The 20818-nt window shown below is 40.7% G+C and overlaps 1 protein-coding gene across 9 annotated transcripts in view; it reads right to left on the reverse strand.

The window, feature by feature from the left end:
* Nucleotides 1-20818, reverse strand: part of dia (diaphanous related formin 1) — a 67837-nt gene that overhangs the window by 31255 nt on the left and 15764 nt on the right. For 6 of the 9 annotated variants that reach the window (XR_016325134.1, XR_016325135.1, XR_016325136.1 and 3 more), the window contains 9 exons: nt 8469-8651; nt 7960-8061; nt 6529-6725; nt 5951-5968; nt 4722-4887; nt 2986-3126; nt 1905-2013; nt 943-1051; nt 29-157 (listed from right to left, as the gene is read on the reverse strand). Coding sequence is in view for 4 of the 9 variants with exons in the window: in XM_089737289.1 (XP_089593415.1) it covers nt 29-157; nt 943-1051; nt 1905-2013; nt 2986-3126; nt 4722-4887; nt 5951-5968; nt 6529-6725; nt 7960-8061; nt 8469-8651 (1154 nt within the window). In the remaining 5 variants the exon portion in view is untranslated. Of the gene's footprint in view, nt 1-28; nt 158-942; nt 1052-1904; nt 2014-2985; nt 3127-4721; nt 4888-5950; nt 5969-6528; nt 6726-7959; nt 8062-8468; nt 8652-11811; nt 12083-20818 lie in introns of those variants that run through there. The other 3 variants (XR_016325138.1, XM_089737293.1, XR_016325137.1) reach the window with 2 other exon arrangements.

Below are 20818 nucleotides of genomic sequence, written 5' to 3' on the forward strand. Positions count from 1 at the left end.
TAATATAAGATAAATCATTGATATCCACCTGATCAACTCGTCATCTCTTATGAACAGCAAGTGCTGCAGTATGGACAGCAAGTAGGGCTCCGCCGGCGTGTCTATGACCACGTTCTTCACCAGCTCGAAGCACTCGTTCGAATCGTTGAAGTCGACCCTGGGAACAGCAATAGGATTATTAAAAACGTATACGTGAGGGTCAAAGCCTTCTGAAGTTATTCTACATGATCAACCTTCCAGCGTTACCCTCTGTTAGATAATCGACTAAAATTCCCTTTTTCCTAATCCACGCCATCTATCGGCTTTATGAAGAATGTAACGCGCCTCCTAGCGGGCGAAGAAAAGAACTGAGTCGACGCTTCGCACCGCGCGTGCATCAGTAAGTAAAGGCCTTTTAATTTAAAAATACTGTTTTTCGCAAATTTTGCTATTCAACTTGTGCGTGTGTCCGTGTGTCTTAAACTCCAGCATCCAGAACAGTGCCCCGGGGACAGAAGACCACAAATAATATCAAGATAACAAGCATTTTGTGAGTACCTTCCCCCTTTTTATTTAGTCGATTTAGTTTTCTGGGAATTCAAATTTACTTCAACAAATCTTGTTTATACCTCCCCTCCAACACCCCCCTCCAAGGTGTTTCCTGGGCACTATTGACGTGACCTTCCACCGAACGAAGTATAAAGAGACTTTACAGCTGGACCAAACGTTGGTCCGTCATTAAATCAGAGATTGAGGCGAGCACGCCTAAGCAATTTTCTATACAAGCTGAAGTTATGACGTCACTAGTGGCTAAAGGGATTAAGGGAGGGAAAATGGCATTTAGATTTGAAGCCGGTTTCGTTTGTTTTCTTTTTATGCAAACCGGTTTTATTTGTTTTGTTTTTTATGACAGACAGCGTATTACCATAGACAAAAATGCTTAAATATATAATAATAATTTACCTGACGTCGTCGAATTTCGCCAGGAATTCGTCCTGGTCGGCGGACGCGTGCGAGTCGAACACGTTCACTTGTATGAGGCGGGAGCCTTCGGCGCCGGCGCGCAGTTCGTCTGCGGGGGACAGAGACAGGAGATATAGTTACACGAGCGTTGAAAAGAGAAAGAATACTTACTAGCAAGTTTATAACTGGACGGTTTTTTTTTAAAGAAGGGCTGTTATTGAGTGATTTCAGGATCTCTAGTCAATGACCACAAGTGTATGAGAGATATTTTATCTTTATGTACTATATATAAAAGTAAATATATATATGTGTGTGTGTTGGTATCTGCTTTCCAAAGCACAGGCGATCCTAACTAACATTCATTCTTAATTAGTTATTTTTATTAAAAAAATAAATTAATTTAACACTAAGCATACCATAACGGGTCAAATGACCCATTTTGAGCTTTTACATTGAATATGCACGTATCATCTTATTGCTTTTGAACATTTGACTTCATGACTTTTTCTAACCAATACATTTATAGTTATTATACTATTTTTGTTTTGTTTTATTTATTTTGAGTAATACTTATTGTATACCGTTTTCTACCCGCTATGGTAGAAATAGGTACCAGTAAGTGTTGGTATGTTTTAGTGTTAAACGGACATAATTAATTTTCGCCGTGAAGGTATAAACAGGAAATAGGTGGGTTTTTAATATTACTAATATTTAATAACTAAAATTCAAAGCTTCATAGTAAAAAACAATCTGATGTTAATTAAAATCAATCGACACATCCAGTTTTTAATATCCGGGTAACACGAACCGTTCGGACACGGATCACGTTTGGCTAGAAGCGTTAAAAACAATCTATTGCTAAAATTGACACATCCAGTTTTCTACATCCGGGTAACACGACCCGTTCGGACACGGATCACGTTTGGCTAGAAGCGTCAGTGGACAGCAGCAAGGCGACTTGCCTATCAGGTCGTAGAGGCCCGTCCTCATGAACTCGCTCCTCAGATGCAGCCTGAACTCCAACTCTTCGGGCTCCGTTATGATGGCGTTCATCAATTGCATGCAGCCGTTCTGAAATAAGCGAAGAGCTGTTTTAAAGATTATACGCAAAAAAAATCAACCAAAAATTTTAAAATAAATAATAGTTTAAAAAAAACTAACAAAAAAGCTTTTATAGAAAATTCACTTAAAAAAATAAAAAATAAATTTTAATAAATTTGAATTTAAAATAGTGTAAGAAAAAATGATTTTATTGTAAAAAAAGCGTGGGTGCTTTTCAGGATATTATCAAAATAACCCTTCTACTCATATCTGTTCATAAAAATTTTATAACTACTGATACCATGCACCCCACCCCAGGTATGGTCGTCTGCCTACAAAAAAAAGGTCAAAAAGCTTTTATAACAATTATCGGAGCGTCAGACCGAGTAATCGAACCGGCACCATGATCAGGATCACTCACGACCAATGGACCAACGAAACGATCGAAATTTCCTCTTTTACTTTTCAATTTTGAAACGTTGTGACGAAATCCCGTCATATTTGAACATTCAATAAATACGAGATTGACAGCGCGCAAGTGTCGGTCAAACTCGAAACCGATACATCATCTCTGTACCTGTTTGCCGCGATATTGACTTATGACGTCATTGTTCGAATTTAAGAGAATTCGATTTGTGTGTAACATTAAAAATCCAAAGATAGCGCTTTTAGCGCTCCGCTAGACGTGAGGTCGTAGCCTCAATTACACTGCGTAACGTGAGTTGTCTCATTGTTCATACCGGAATGCTGTTTGCGTTGCGATAAAATTTGACAAAATTGTCATACTTACCCATACATACGGGTTCATCATACACCCAACCAACCCATAGTGACGCAAATTTAAAAACTTATAGTCTAGTGATTCTTTTAAAGATATTTAAAAATTGTTGAGTCCATACTGTTAAAAATAAATGAGCTCGGTGATTTTAATCTGGCCGGCAGGTGGTTTCTCCATGGATAACCAGTTAAAAGGGGTCCACGACCACCCGTACAAAGACCAACCTTCAAGCTCTCCGGGCTTTTGCTTTCCAGTCCTTCGACGATGGGCAGGAACCTAGCTTTCCTGCTGGACTCGCCGGCCATCGTTATGGCTTCCAGCACCTTCTCGTGCCCGTTCGGTATCAGACATATGGCTGCTAACACCTGGAAGCAGTTTAAAATATATGAAGTTTATAAGTATAACTTACAGGAAAAATCTGTCGCGGATCATTTCCCAATTAAATATAAATTAATCTTAAGCAATCAATCAAATGTATTCAAATCTTAATTATATATAATTTTTTTATTTTTGTTGTCAATGCTCTGTCGATTTCACCTATAATGGAGGTGACATCTGCCGTGAACTTTTGTCAATTTGTCAATGTGTTGTATAGTAACCGGCAAACTTCTTGAGCAAATGACCTTGACTGCGCAGAACCGAATTTTAGATCACTTTGGTGGTGAGGGTGAGGCGCGACGGCAGGGGAAATCGTATCGAGCGCGTTATTGGTAGATCAGTCGAACCTTGCGCCCCGCACCGCGCCCTCGTTCCGCTTGCTCCCAAAAGTACGCTTGCGCACAGTGGAAAGTCTATCGTTATTAATCGTTCAGTTATTTGTTATAATTGCTTGTGGACTTTGTTGCCATTGCTATTTGTTGAGTGTTTGTTGATTTTTTATAAAACATACACTATGCCGTGACAAACTGGTGTAGTACTTAAAAGAAAGGGTAGAAAATTTGTGTACGACGTATATTGCTTCTTTATAAAACAGGGGAAGAATGATATGGAAAAATTAAAACAGACTTCGGAAGCAACAAAAACATCAGTGAGTACTGTTAGGTGCATTATTAACGAAGCTAAAGGCTCTGGCTTGCTCGCCGTGTTTCGGACTCCGGGTAAGAAAAGATCAGGGAAGAAGAAAGTTACCGGAATGGATAGTTTCGTTCAATCTGTAATAAAAAGATGTAATCATAATAACTACATAACAAGCAGCGAAACTCCGTACCGTAGAAAGGCTTCGAAAAATTTAAAGAAGATATAAATTTTAATGGCTCGGAATGAAGCTTACGACGGATTATGAAAGAGCTAGGCTTCAGATGGAAAAAAAGAACAGAAAATAATCGGAAGCTGGTAAATGAAAAAAGTAACATTCGATTACTACGAATCGAATATCTTCAAAAAATAATTAATTATAGACAAAAAAGAAGACCGAATCGACCGAGATGTAAACTACACCGATGAGCCCTATGTCGACTCATCACGATGATAGCGACTCGGGTGATGAAAACAGTGATGATGATGATGGTCAAGATTATGATAACGAAAAAAAAATTACAAATACCAGCTTCGCTTCAACTGAACCAAGACCTGGCAACAGCTCTAGTTTTGACTTAATAGAAGGAATATCTATTTTACCCCAAGATTAAATTATTACAATTATTAACCTATATGTTTTGTTGATGTTCTAATAAATATATAAATAAATACATATGTTGATTTTAATAATTTAATAGCATTATGACGCAGAGTAAGTAATGTTTTTGCACGTGAGTGTACCATGCGCAAACTTACCCCCACTACGTCAACAAATGCTCAAGAAGTTTGCCGGTTATTATATTGATGATCACTTTGTTGGTGCAACTTAATAAATAAATAAACAGCGCTCGGGAAACCGTGGAAGGGAGCTCATTTCAAAAATGTCGCTTAAACTAAATAGCATTTCGCCCGTCGGTAAATTTACACAGCATTACCAGCTCACCTTGGCAGCCTCCAGTGCGCAATGTGGCTTCCTCGCGTCCAGACTCCTCGCCAGGACCGGCAGGGCCTCCCTGCAGTCGAACATCGTCCTAATACCGACCGTGTTGTTCAGGATCGCCGACAAACATCTTATACACTCGTACTGGACTCTGTCGTAACGGGAATCGCTGGAAAATTCGAAGGGCGAGCTTCAAAATTTACAATTACAACCTGTTTTTATTTATTTCGTACCTATACTGATAGCCTTGAGAGGCTATTTCAGCGTAACCTTAACTAGTAGGTGAGCTCACGGGGCTCAAACCTGACTATGTTGCTAACACGAACCCTAGCAAGAGCCGTGCTTCGCAGAATCTACCACTGGATCAGAAACGCCACCCACTGAGAAGATCCGGCGAGAAACTCAGTGGGCTGTGTCTGTGGGTTAATTCGCTCGTCGAGTCCTTCGTCGCAAGCGACGGGTTCGACGAGAACGATAACCGGTGCTTGTGGTACCTAAAAGCACCGTTAGTGGATCGGGAGGATCCGAAATGACATGTTTTGGGCGACGTCGACTGCTTTCCATTCTGTCTGCAGGATCGGGAATGTAGTTACCGGCGGCCACGATGAGAGGGTTCTCGTGTCGTGCCGCTTTGTCGAAATGGACAAGCTGTTGGTAACAGGCAAGGTGTACGGAAGAAAGCCCAGAGGCTGAAGTCCAATGCGTTGGTCAGACCAGATACGCTTCACTCTCAAGACTTCAGTCTACGTTGCTATCCACACAGCCGAGGATAGGCAGGAGTGGCGCAGGATAATCCAAGAGAAAGTTATTATTATTATTACTTATTGTTGTGGACTGTGTGGTAACACCTGGTGTTAAGTGGTTACTGGAGCCCATAGACATCTACAACGTAAATGCGCCACACCTTAAGATTTAATTTCTCGGTATAGTTACAACGGTCGCCCCACCCTTCAAACCAAAACGCATTACTGCTTCACGGCAGAAATAGGCAGGGTGATGGTACCTACTCGTGCGGACTCACAAGAGGTCCTACCACCAGTAATTACGCAAATTATAATTTTGCAGGTTCGATTTTTATTACACGATGTTATTCCTTTAACCGTGGAAATCAATCGTGAACATTTGTTAAGCACGTATTCCATTGGAAAAATTGGTACCCGCCTGCGACATCCACATTAGATAACGCTATTGGTACGCCGCTGGTCGCCGCGAGTATATGTTGGAAAACTTACCGATAAAAACCACTCCCGCTGGTAGCGTGAAAAAATATATATTACATGAGTGACCAATGACCTACGTAACTTAAGAAAATCATCGTCTAGATTAACTTTGTAGATATACGACAAAGGGAAGATCTTCCACCGAGCTGGTGATATTACTTGGTAAACCGCTTCCAACTGAAAACTCTCAACGGTTTGAAGGTCAGCATGAGCAAAACGGTACATGAAAGCCTGTGCTAGGTTCTGCGGAGCCTATAGCTCAATTTAAACTCCTCCCTCTCATTCCTTCGAAGGCTATTTCAATTTCAATAGCCTAGTTTCTAGAGCGGACGGTTAGCGTGGTATGGACATGTGATGCGTAGAGAGAAGATGCATGTGACTAGGAGATGTATGGAAATGGTAGGCAAGGTAGAGGGGGAAGAGGTCGATTGGAGAAGACATGGATGGAGTGTGTGAATGACGATATGAGAGAGAGAGAGGAGTGAGATGACGGCTGATAAAAGAGAATGGTTGAGAAAAAATAGCTGTGCCGACCTGCCTAGTGGGATAAGGTGGAGAAAAAGAGAGTTTCTAGAGGTACTTCCACTTACTTCGTGTAGCACAAGTTGAGGGTAGTCAATAAGCTCTCGATGCCCTTGGTGCCGAAGTCTTCGATCCAGGACAAAGGGTTGTTAGTTAGGGATATCCTCAAGTTCTCGAGGCAGCCGTGGAGTTTCCCGACAGACAGCTCGGGCTGGTTCAGATAGGCCACGTAATCAGAGGGCTTCTCGAACTTCGAGCGACCTTCCTGTAGGGATTGAAAACAAAGACATGATAAATATAGAACTAGACTAGTTAAAAAATACCTAAGTTCTTGTATAAAATAAATTAAAAACAAACAAAAGGAATCCGTCCGACGGGGGACACATGAAAGGGAAACCAAAATTGTTATTTTTATTTAATTCCGAGCATTTTCATATTTATCTGGACCTTTTAAACCTTCTCTGGACTTCCACAAATAATTCAAGACCAAAATTAGCCAAATCGGTCCAGCCGTTCTCGAGGTTTAGCGAGACTAACGAACAGCAATTCATTTTTATATAATATATAGATAGAAGATAGATAGATAGATAGATAAGCAATGCCCGTATTGTATGCTATAAAATGCAGTTCTTCCGAATACATATCAAGCAGATAGTTCGTTGATCGGTTTTTTTAATCGTGTCTGCAAGCAATGTAACACAATTAAAGTCGGTGAAATGTGTGAGGTCAACGACCTCGCGACAACGCGACCCCTTAGCTGTAGATTGCGCGTCCACGAAATATGAACGAAACAATTAGTTACAAACAGATATGTTAGTTTTCACAAAAACTCTTTAAGAATAGCAACATGGTGGTAGGACCTCTTGTGAGTCCGCGCGGGTGGGTACCACTACCCTGCCTATTTCTACCGTGAAGCAGTAATGCGTTTCGGTTTGAAGGGTGGGGCAGCCGCTGTAACTATACTTAAGACCTTAGAACTTGTCTCGGGGTGGGTGGCGCATTTACGTTGTGGATGTCTATGGGCGCCAGTAACCATTTCACACCAGGTGGACTGTGAGCGCGTCCATCCATCTAAGCAATAACAAAAATACAAAAAGAAATCGATTTTTACCTGAGTTTAAAGGGAGCAAGGACTTTTTAACGGGAGCGCGAGGAGTGAAGTTGTGTGATTAGTTTCATTTTGTCTATTTAGTGTTTCTTCGGGTTTAAAAGCGTAATAACGGTGGTTTATTAACTGTTTAGTATAACTGTGAAAGTGCACAAATGTGGGAAAATGAAACAAAGCCGCTGGACGTAACTTCTCGGGATCCTCCAAAAAGTCCACTAAAAATCTCCGTAAATGACCACCACTTTACTGAGATTATATTTCATCCCATATCATCTCATTTCATTTCACTTCATTTCACATCATATTATCATATATTTTTTTAAATAAAGATTATAAATTAAAATAAGACTTGACCTAAAGGTCTTAGTTACCTGGTCATAAAATCCCTTACCTGAGTATTAACGAATTTGTAGGCGACGAGCATCTTCTTTTTCTGATCCCTCGAATATTTCCGGAGCGGCTCCTTTTTCTCCTCGTTGAGATTCATGTCGGACTGTAAACATCATTTCTTAATATTAAAACAAAATAAGGAACAACTCTATTGCGTTTCAACCCTATAGCGTGCCTTTGCGTTACAATGCGTGTTCTCAAAATTGAAACCCACCGAAACCACAAATATCAAATAGCAGTTTTTTTTATTTTTCATCTACGGGAAACATGTCTTACGTTACTTGTCGCCTCTTAAAGGTACGCGTCCATTGGCCCGCGCCGGACCCACAGCACGCAACGGATTTTATTTTGCTTTGGATTTTTCGCTCATAAATGCCGGCGTTCGGTGCGGGCGGCGCGGATAGTGAACGCAGCACTATGTGAAATTAATACAAAATAAAATTCGTTGCGTGCGGTGCGTGGGACGCGGGCCAATGGACGCGTACCTTAAGGTGTCAGCGGCCAACTCACCAGCATTTCCTCGAATCGTCTGTGCAGCTGGTTGTCGTCGAGGGCGTCTATCTTGCTGGTGTACTCCGCGGTCGCGTTGGGCTCCTCGTCTTCCGTCCTCGGCTCGGCGCCCCGGGGTACGGTGTCGTAGCCCCGGTCGATGCCGGCGCCGGCCTTCTTCGGCCGCCCGAACCATGTGTCCAGCTGTTAAAAAGAAAAAGGATAATATATACTATTGTTACTGTTACGCCTTACCTACGGAGCCGAAACGTGGACACTGACTGTGCGACTAGTCCACCAATTAAAAGTTACTCAGCGAGCTATGGAGCGAGCTATGCTCGGTTTGTCATTGCGAGACCGAATACGCAATGAGGTCATTCGGGCAAAGACCAAAGTGATCGATATAGCTCGCAGAGTTAGTAAACTGAAGTGGCAGTGGGCTGGTCACATATGTCGCAGAACCGATAACCGTTGGGGTAAACGTGTTCTGGAGTGGAGACCGCGAACCGGCAAACGTAGTGTAGGACGCCCTCCTGCTTGATGGAGCGACGACCTGCGCAGGGCAGCTGGCAGTAACTGGATGCGTAGAACCGAAGATCGGGTTCAGTGGCGAGCTTTGGGGGAGGCCTATGTCCAGCAGTGGACTGCCGCAGGCGGATGATGATGATGATGATGATGACTGTTACGCCGGTAAGAGTAACGCCATCTATCGCCGAATAGTCGAACGAATGTCGAAGGATTCAGAATGCTCGAGAATTACAACGCCATCTATTGTCAGATAGCGGGAACTACGACTAGAGATGTGTGGCTATAAAAGTGTTGTAGGGATGGCGCGCAGTCAGTCAGTAATCGGAACTACTCGAAGCGAAATAGCGAAAGGATTACCTGAAGCGAAGTGGAACAAGCGAATTGAGAATTTTAAAGTGTTTGTGAAGTGTTTAAGAGTTTTAAGTGTTGAATACAGTTTTTCAGTTGTACTTTGGTGAAATTTTATTAATCCCGAACCCCAGCGCGTAACATTACTATACTATTATTATTTTTTGAAGACGTCCGGTGCATTCGTGTTGATCGATGCACCGGTGTTCGTATCTCAGGCGAGTACCAATTTTTCTAATGAAATACGTACTCAACAATTGTTCACGATTGACTTCCACGGTGAAGGAATAACGTCGTGTAATAAAAATCAAACCCGCAAAATTATAATTTGCGTAATTACTGGTGGTAGGACCTCTTGTGAGTTCGCGCGGGTAGGTACCACCACCCTGCCTATTTCTGCCGTGAAGCAGTAATGCGTTTCGGTTTGAAGGGTGGGGCAGCGGTTGTAACTATACTTGAGACCTTAGAACTTATGTCTCAAGGTAAGTGGCGGCATTTACGTTGTAGATGTCTATGGGCTCCAGCAACCACTTAACACCAGTTGGGCCGTGAGCTCGTCCACCCAGCTAAGCAATAAACATAAAAATAAAAACATTACTCAACGCGCGCACCGACTTTCACGTAATTGTTACAGACTCAACAATGAGTGGACAATGCCTGCATCTAGAATTAGCGGGTGATACATTATGACGATTTCACGCCACGTAACATTCTGCAGAATATCGCGACAAAGGCTGACAAAATAAATAGGTAACTAAAAGAGATAATTGAAAAATATATATGTATTGATATAAGTGGCATCACTATACTCTTAATTAATTATGCTTGAAATATACGTACAAGGATAATTAAAACAAAAAAAAATTTACTCATAAAACACACCTCAATTTAATATCGATTTTCTTTTTTAACCATTTTAACCCGATTTGGCAACAATCGATCTGTTAAATCGTTTCGCGTTTGCAATCGATTAAGTTATCGATTACGAATTGCGACACAATGTTGACCGTGTTATGGCATATTTGCAGGTTTTTTTTATTAATTAAACGGGTGGACGAGCTCACCTCGTGTTAAGTGGTTACTGGAGCCCATAGACATTTACAACATAATTGCCACCACCCACCTTGAGACATGAGTTCTAAGGTCTTAGTTTTTACAGTACAACGGCTGCCCCACCCTTCAAACCGAAAAGCATTACTGCTTCACAGCAGAAATAGGCGGGGTAGTGGTACCTACCCGTGCGGACTCACAAGAAGTCCTACCACCAGTAATCACGCAAATTATAATTAAGCGGCTTTGATTTTTATTACACGATGTTATTCCTTCACCGTGGAAGTCAATCGTGAGCATTTGTTGAGTACGTATTTCGTTAGAAAAATTGGTACCCGCCTGCGGGATTCGAACACCGGTGCATCGCTCAACACGAATGCACCGGACGTCTTATCCTTTAGGCCACGACGACTTCATTCGTTTGGGTTGACATCGAGACCGATTCTAAAACCCTTTTACTCTTAAGCTGAATTAGGGATGGTCTAAACAAGGAAGATTCACACGAAAGACCTCAAGTGTTTTAGTATCGGACAATTGTTTGCTCTGAAATCAAATCCAGAGCGAGAATCAATGAGACTCAAACATCCCATCAGAATAGGTACACGCATTTCGAACAAACAGACGGAGAGCTTTTTTTTTCTACCTATGCTGATAGCCTTGAGAGGCTAGTTCAGCGTAACCTTTTAACTAGTAGGTGAGCTCACGGGGCTCAAACGTGACGACGTTGCTAATACGAACCCTAGCAAGAGCCGTGCTTCGCAGAATCTACCACCGGATCGGAAACGCTACCCACTGAGAAGATCCGGCGAGAAACTCAGTGGGCTGTGTCTGTGGGTTAATTTACTCGTCGAGCCCTTCGTCGTAAGCGACGGGTTCGACGAGAACGTTTTTAGTTCACATAAAAATTTTCAGATTAACGGTATGTAACTATAAAACGTAAGGGCAGGTCTCATAAACAAAACGTAAAGTTAGGTAAATTCAAATTTTGTATTTTTAAGGGATTTTATGACCTAGTAACTAAGACATATAGGTTATTTTAATTTATATTCTTGTTTTTATGAAAAATTATAACATGGAGTTAAATGTAATGAAATGAGATGATATGGGATGAAATATATTATAATCTCAGTAAAATGGTGGTCATTTACTGAGATTTTTTCAGTGGACTTTTTGGAGGGTCCCGAGAAGTTACGTTCAGCGGCTTTGTTTAATTTTCCAACATTAGTGCACTTTCAAAGATATTAAACAGTTAATAAATCACCGTTACTACACATGTAAACCTGAAGAGACACTAAATAGACAAAATATAACAAATCACACAACTTTACCCCTCGCGTTCCTGCCAAAAAGTCCTCAAATTTTGTATTACGAAAAAAATTTCATGTACCTCCAGAAAAAATAAATAAAAAATAAATATTCATAGAAATTAAAATCTCACCGAAAACGGCGACCTCTCGCGTACAAATTCACCGACCACTTTAATCGTATCCATCGTGAATTAACTCAAAAACACACACACACACACACACATACCCAAACGCATAAAAATCGTCCAAAGCCGACTTAGCCTACTTAAAAACTTCACTTTTGTTTTTATTTTACCCAGACGTAAAATTAACACAATAACCCGCGTACTCTGGCACGCACGAAACGAAATATTCAAAAATAGAACACAATTACAGTTTCTAACGCTTAATAATATTAAAAATAAATAATAATAAAACACGCACACAACGAAGCAATGTAATGCGCACGACCGTTCACGCTCAGTTACAGAGCATTACTGAACTTCATTAAGCGAATGTATGAAAAATACTATAAATAAAGACTATAAAACCTCTTACCTATAGAGCACGTTAGTAATATTGGCTTTTTGGCATCGTTCCCTCGCTTTAAGGTCATAGGAACCTACACATTTTTCCGTGGCCTAAAGGGTAAGACGCTCGGTGTTGTTAAGCGATGCGTTGTGCCTGCGTTCGAATCCCGCAGACGATTACGATTTTTTTTTAAATGAAATACGTGATTTTTAATTTTTTTTATTGCTTAAATGGGTGGACGAGCTCAGAGCCCATCTGGTGGGCAGTGGTTACTGGAGCCCATAGACATCTACAACGTAAATGCGCCACCTACCTTGAGATATAAGTTCTAATGTCTCAAGTATATTTACAATAAACGAAGAAAAAGTAAAGTCGTGTAATAAAAATCAAACTAGCCCGAATTATAATTTGCGTAATTACTGCTACGTGTCAAAACCTTGTCTATTTCTGCTTCGATGCACTACTGCTTTACGGTTGGAAGGGTGGATCTGTCATATACAATCCTCATGTCCCAAGATGGCTATAACTCCACCACTCTTACAAGCAGCATCGATCGAATTAAGTACAGAAGAGACAGCGAGCTATATCTAATTGAACACAAGCACTAACACTGCTGTAATACAGACTTTACTGCATTACGTTAAGGTTTTAAGTCCAAAAAAAACGGAATTTCATGTTATCTCATTCAACTACGCCGAGTAACTTGTACAAGTGGCAGATCTGTAGCGAAATTCGCGTTTTAATGTCCATATCCGTGACCTTGTTCATTATTATATGGAATTAAAACACAACTATTCTAAATATAACAAGATTATTCGTCACGAAACGCGATCCAATCTCCCCTTTATTCAACTTCCCAAATTCTTCCTATTGCCTCGTTAATTACCATTACTACCACGCATTCATAGCCTACAGGAGTAAGTCCATCTTATCAATTACTGCCGTGAATCTTCTGAGCGTTACGCTGAGACTTTCACCTCTAGTCTGAAGATGGACGGCGGTATTGGCACGTCTATTGGCTGCGATAAGCGCTTAAAGCCCATAGACACAGCCCGCTGAGTTTCCTGCCGGATCTTCTTAGTGGGTCGCGATTCCGATCCGGTGGTAGATTCTGCGAAGCACTGCTCCTGCTAGAGCTCCTTAAGAAACTCTCTCAGGTTGAGCCCGTGAGCTCAACTATCGTCCACGTGAAGCTAGAATAGCCACTGAGGCTACAAGCGAATAGGTAGGTTAAAAAAGTGCTTAAAGATGTTCCCCGTCCACTCGTGTAGTGCCCATTTAGCACGCTGATTCTTTTAGTCATAAAATTACTTTTATGGGATGTGACTTCTTTTGAAACCGACTTTTTACTATCGATCGAATTTAAACAAATACTTATGGTGCTTTATTGATATTTAACATTTATTTGGAAAAGAGCAAACTCAGAGGTTTTTTTGGCCATACATGCAAAGAACAAAGAAACCTATTTATCACATGAATGTTTGCCCGATTCGGGAATCGAGACTACGACCCTCGGCGCAACAGTCAGGGGCTTTGTTTTACTACCTATTCTAGCAACCTTGAGGGGTTATTCTAGATTCGTCGATTTAGTAGGTGAGCTCACGGGGCTCAAACCTGACGACGTTGCTAACACGAACCCTAGCAAGAGCCGTGCTTCGCAGAATCTACCACCGGATCGGAAACGCGACCCTCTGAGAAGATCCGGCGAGAAACTTAGTGAGCTGTGCCTGTGGGTTAATTTACTCGCCGAGCCTTTCGTCGCAAGCGACGGGTTCGACAAGAACGATGACCGGTGCTTGGGGTACCTAAAAGCACCGTTAGTGGATCGGGAAGTCAGGGGCGCTAACTAGTGTGCCACCGAGTCAGTCATTTACAAAGACAAGTCTGCGATACCAACCCGACGAGCCAGCCACTCCATACTCCCACAATCAAATCCCAGCTTATTTTAAGACTGTGATACCGAAATAATTGTGCAAACGCATCTACTATTCTCGTTTATAACATCATCATTATCTTTAAACTTTGACAACTTTCCAACACTTGCCGAATTGTGATCGTGCTAAAGACGTGTTGATATGTTTTTTTCTGTTTGTCAGACCTGAAGGTCTTTCTTCTTTCAGAGAAACTTCTCTGCACAAAGACACATTAGGGATTTAAACATTAAGGATTACGGATTAACACTACTGTTTCAATCCCTATTTAACAACAATAATTAACAGACCGATATGGTTGATCATGGAACGGATGCAGCGGATGCGCTCGAGAAGCCGATTCCCACGATGATGTAACAGTATAGTAGACAACAAGATAATAAATAAAAAAAGTCTACAGCGACCTTTTGAACTAGCACGGGACATAAGTAAATGTAGTCAGATTATACATGGTAACGATCGTCATCATTAGTGAGAAAGAAGATGATATGACAAGTTCCCAGCGTCAGACCTATGACAATATCTATTGCTATCAAAGCTTTATTCATTCCATTCACGTTTCATTTAGCGTGGTTACCAAAGCCTATAGACACCACAACTTGAATGCTGTGTCTGACCTTGAGACCGAAGTTGTTAGTTTCCATCGTATAGTAACTATGATTCCAGTTTAATAACCCTAATGCTAGACTCCTTCGCGGCAGAAATAGTGAGAGTAGCTGTGTCATATTAGCGGTTATGTATATTTACGATGTACAGTATGCTGGTATAAGAGTTAAAAATATACTGTTTTTGATTCTCTGGGGAGTACTGGTGACTACCTCATTGGGACATTTAAATCGAGGGCGTGTAAAGATTTAGAGGACTTAATTGAAGAAAGAAGAAACTTAACTCTGCTAATGCTGGTCCCAAGCCGACACCACCATGTCTTTTTTCCTAAGAAAGCCTCATGAGGGCACGACCCTCAACCTTGAGGATTATCGACGCAAGGAGGAGGAATTGAAGAACGAATTCCGTTTATGTGGAATTGTGACGGAAAGGAAGTCTCAGTTTCATTTGAGAATCGACCTTCAAATCGAAACACATGACAACTTAGATATAGAAGTAGCACAGTGAGAGCTACTTTTGAATATTCCCAAAGAGCTCTCTAGCCTATGTAGCGCCTTTGTGCAATCATTACACTAGCGCCCTCTTGTAAGCACGCGAACAAAATGGAATAGGTACAAATGTAACAGGTTCATTTAAAGGGCCTTCCTAACATCGCAGCGCCCACGCCCTATACCATGTGCATAACCGCCTCTGAATATACTCAACAAGCCATAAACGGTAACTACCGAACTGCGTTTCGCCGAAAAAACCTTCCACCTGGCCGATGTTCTAAAGGAAAACCAGTTGCACATTCGCTATCATTCTTCAAAGTCAAGTTGTAACATCATCTGTTTGTTTATCGCGAAACAAGGTTCGAGACGCGTGCCAAACAATAGTACCGTCGTCATTCCCCGAGCAAAACAAATGCGTGTTCAAGTATCGCTCGAGTGTAATCGCAAATGCGTTCCGTTCTAAAAGGTGGGAGAGCTTTTAAATGGGGGTGTCGGCTATCACGTTGTGATGATTACGACTTTCGATAACCGACTAACAACAGATTTGCCGTAAGCTCGTACATTTCATCATCATCATAATCGGTTACCCTTGGAAGAGCAGTCGCGATCATGTGGAATACTTGATTATAGCCTTGACAGCTGTTCTCTATAATTCACGCACTGATGTTTGGCGCACGCACTCCTTAAGTAGGTCTTTTGGTAAGGTTTTTCACTTGATCAGTCCAGCGTACAGGGTTTCGTCAACGAGGTCATTTATGCCTAACAACGGACATTAAATAAAAAATGGAATGCGCGCTAAGCGATCTGTTGCCGGGGCCTGGAGAGTTCATAAATACCGTCAGCTTCAAGGTGGAAATTTTAATATTATTTTTATATGGCTGCCATTTCGCAGTACAAATAGGCGCCATGGGTATACCAGCCATGTATATCTAATACCTACGACATTAGCAAGGCAGCAGAGCAAGATCAGGCAAAATAAAATCGGAAGATGGGTAATTCGAGACGATGACGATGACCATGACATTGACGACTCGTCAGTGGAATTGAATGACAGTAGTTTTCCCGGTTCAGTTACCGCAGACTTATCACCCCGGATTAATATAACCGACAGTAAACAATCAGACCAATAATAAAGACTCTTGTAGACCACACTTTTTTTTAACCTGCCGTCAGTCGTTTGGACATATAAGAGTGGCATCGCTTTGTCCCAGGCGCGTCATAATGACTCCACATAAATGACGTCAATCATTACGCGACCTACACATACTCACTGCATTACGAATCATGATCGCATCCGTCAATAAATCATACTTTAACGCTTTGAAGGGAATACCGGGACTGAGGAAGGGCCAGGGAAAAAACCCTTAAAAACCTTCACAAAGATTTAAAACGGAAATACTGTGTCGACAATTTTAATCACGAGTCCTATAACCGCGCGGGTGGGTACGACCACCCTGCCTATTTCTGCCGTGAAGCAGTAATGCGTTTCGGTTTGAAGGGTGGGGCAGCCGTTGTAACTAAACTTGAGACCTTAGAACTTATATCTCAAGGTGGGTGGCGCATTTACGTTGTGAATGTCTATGGGTTCCAGTAACCACTTAACATCAGGTGGGCTGTGAGCTCGTCCACCCATCTAAGCAATAAAAAAAAAATTAAAAAAATCCCTACTCATTTGGGCCGGGATATAAGGTCGAATTGACAAAAAATACCTTTTTTTTACTGCTTAGATGGTTGGACGAGCTCACAGTGGGTGTTAAGTGAGGATACTAGAGCCCATAGACACCTACAACGTAAATGCCGCCATCCACCGAAACGCATCACTGCTTCACGGCAGAAATAGGCAGGATGGTGCTACCACTGATACCTACCCGTGCGGACTCACAAGAGGTTCTACCACCAGTATATAATAAATTGTAACGCAGACCATGTGTTGTTTTCACCAAAATATTGATCGCAAATATTTTGATTAAGAACCGTACACGCCGTTATCCAGTGAGGCAAGAACTCTTATGTACTCTCAAGTATCTTCTAAATGAAAATCAATGCTTGCATGAATTGGTTGGGACTTTATTGATTCTTACAACACCAAAGGCGATGATTTGTTGTGCGCAATTTTTTATACACACGCACACATTAATTCTATTCAGTTAGCTGTGTTGGAAAATCCGAAAAGTTTTCTTTCATAGTACCATCAATTTACGATAGGTAAGGTTCCCTCAATGAGATTCTCGTCGGATCTTCTGTGGCTCGCTATTTCGATCCGGTGGTAGATTCAGCGAAGCACCGCTCTTGCTAGGGCCAATATTAGAAAACTCTCTCAGGTTGAGCCCGTGAGTTCGCTTACCGGTCTGCGCGAAGCTGGAATAGCCCCTTAGGCTACCAAGGTAGGAAAGGATAAAGTCAGGGCTCCAGTAATTTCAAAAAGGTCACTGCGGATTCCCCTAATTATACAAACAAAGTTTTCGCGAAATTTCCACTACGCATGCGACATTATCTTGTTTAACGCTCGTTAAAGGTAATTAGTGCAATGAATAGGTGACATAACCCTGTATTATATCAAGGTCGCGAAGGAAACAAAGTTCAGGAAGGACATAAACTTTTCAGACGGTTATTGAGTTGTTTTTAAAGGACTTGAAAAAGAGGACTTTACGCATTATTTGGGTTTTATTTTTTCGGGCCAAGGGCCGATCCACCTACGAGGTCCCGGCGCCTAAACGACTCCCTTGCATTCTATTGTTTGGGTTACCTCAAAACTTTTTTTCTAGCGGTTCAACTATTTAGTTCATCTAGATATATTTTTTTAGTTTGGAGTATATGCTTCTCGTGTATTCCCATTTTAATCAATGTAACCGGTAGTTTTTTAAGTTATCCTTGTTAATGCATATTTAATTTACATTGATTACATCTCAATTTTGATTTGTCGAAGTCCGTTTTCTTTCTATTATATATATTTTTATTTACTCTCTTATTTACCATACTATACTCTACTACTCATTGGCTATTTAGTGAGCTGTTTTGAGAAAATACCACCACCAAGTTTGGTGACAATCGATTCGACTTACCCAATTGCGAATTCTATGGGTATTTAGGAAGTTATGAAAAACACAATACACACACACTCGCACACGCACTCGCATTCACACACGCACTCGCACATAAATTCTGATCATTATCCCAGTGTAAATTTAAGTTTTGGTCCCGGTGTGCTAAACTATACCAACTTACTTAATCCGTCAAGAAAATTCGTGAGAACGTATTGACCGATGTTTCTTACTTATTCACGCAAGAATTACTTCTTACTTCTTACCCTACAGATCTCCTTGAAACTTCACAATTAATAGTAAAATTAACGAATGACAGTAGGCGCGTAAGTGAATTAAAAAAAACATTATTTTTTTTCATAAAATCAGCGACGGGCACGGCCAAGCGTGACGTCACCCTGCAACTAGTCATATTTATGTACATTACACGTTTAGAGAAGATGACCTAATCAAAATTATCAATCACGTGTAAAAATAGATTTTATTGAGTCACATCTTAAAGTTTATTTTCGTTCGTGTATCGTGCGATCAATGTTACGCGGTAATGTTTCGAGGGTGTATAGAAAATGTTGCCGGTGTCGAAAACTATATATTAATATGTGAAGCAAAAACTTTGTACCCCTTTTTACGAAAATTGCGGGGCCGGAGGAGTATGAAATTTTCCACCCTTTTAAAGAATATAGTGAAGTAGTGCAAAAGGATATATTTTTTTAAATTTCGCAAAAAAATACATTAAAACAATAAAAAAACATTACATTACACACGCTACCATGTATTTGACACACACACATATATACTCTTTGTTTATTGTCAAACTTTTGTTATTGCTTATTCTGTGGTCAAATTTAGAATAGGTTAATATTGTTTGTCTATAATATTATTTTTCTACTAGCGACCCGCCCTCGCTTCGCTTCGGAAACATTAAAACACTCTATTTATGAATTCATATTTATGAAACAAAAAAAAAAAATTAAAATTTTTTTTAAAAAAGTAGCCTTTGTTCATCAGGGACAATGTCGGCTTCTAATGGAAAAATAATTTTTCAAATCGGTCCAGTAGTTTCGGAGCCTATTCGAAACAAACAAACAAACAAACAAATCTTTCCTCTTTATAATATTAGTATAGATAGTGTAGTCTTGGCGAAATATGTGATTAAAAGAAATATAATAGTCTTTGACAATAGAACCATAATAATGTTCAAACTTATAATTTCAATTAATTATAGTCCAATTTCGACTACTGCGAGATCACTAGTGACAATAAGACTATTAGCTTTAGCACGTCGACTGTCGTGTAGGTCCACCGGTGCCCTACGCGGCGCTCTGAAGTAATTATATCGATTCCTGTTACTAAGCGCCTGAATTGCAGAGCCTTTGAAGCCTGAATTGCAGGAAATTGCCTTTGCCTTATTTTGCTTATTATTGTATCTTCAGATTGGTCTTTCACAGAGTCTACTGGATATTCCGGCGCCTTAATAAGAAGATCGAAGAGAGAAATCGAAATATTTACATAAGTGGGCCGCGTAGGGCACCGGTGACCTACAGGGCAGTCGACGTGTTTATCTATATAATGTTCGTCAAACGATCGAAGTTCGACCATAATCTCTGACGCGTTAAGACCTAGTTTCATTATTACCTATTCCCTTTTCTATTTTGCTATTAACCACCTCGATATGAAACCAGGCTTCCTATATAAATTGCCCCATCCTTCAAACAGGAAAACTTAAGTGCTCCACAGCAGAAATAGGCCGAATAGTGGTCGAGCCTTCGCGTGCGGACTCATACCTAAGATACCACGTGCGCTTCTATTTATAAAGAATGTCACATTATACCATATAACATACCTAATGCATTTTGGTTCAGTATATCTCATTCGAAAACCGGTTTCCTTTGCATACAACCCAGTGATCTCATTCTGTATAGTGCATATATTAAACAGTAACTATACTAAGTCTTCAATGACTAAAACGGTAAGGCAAGAATTTTAAGAGAGTTATACAGTATGTATTAAGTTGTAGAGGGTAGTTGAATATATTTATAGGCTAGAGATCAGGTTTTTGAACCCAGTACAGACTTCAGCTCTGTCAAAAGCTGACAAAAGTAATTATTAGCATTGGATTGTATTTGTGCTGTACTTTTAAGTGAGAAAATAAATTATTATTTTTTTATTATGGAAAAAATTCTTTTACCGAAATTTCGGTAATTAATCAGGCAAACCGCGGGCCCAGTACAGTTCACTTTGGGAATTGTCGTTCTGCATAAACTTCCGAACAATTGGGCACGTGTTTAATATGACTGCTTTTTGCATGGTTATGTTGTGGAGTAGGTGTTTGGCAATGACGCCGGTACTGGAGAGCACGAGAGGCACAATGGATACTCTGTTAATTTTTGTTATTATTATACTATTAAAGTGATCGTTAGAGCTTTAGAGAAGCTTTCGGCGTTCTAACGTGTGGCACGAATGGCATGGCTGTACACGCGTATATGTCTAACGTCCTATACCAAACATATTAAAGTTACTATTTGACATTTTCCATTTGTTTGACATTTCGAACGAATA

The sequence above is a fragment of the Bombyx mandarina genome, chromosome 23, assembly GCF_030267445.1.
Source record: "Bombyx mandarina strain Sakado chromosome 23, ASM3026744v2".
NCBI classification, from domain to species: Eukaryota; Metazoa; Arthropoda; class Insecta; order Lepidoptera; family Bombycidae; genus Bombyx; species Bombyx mandarina.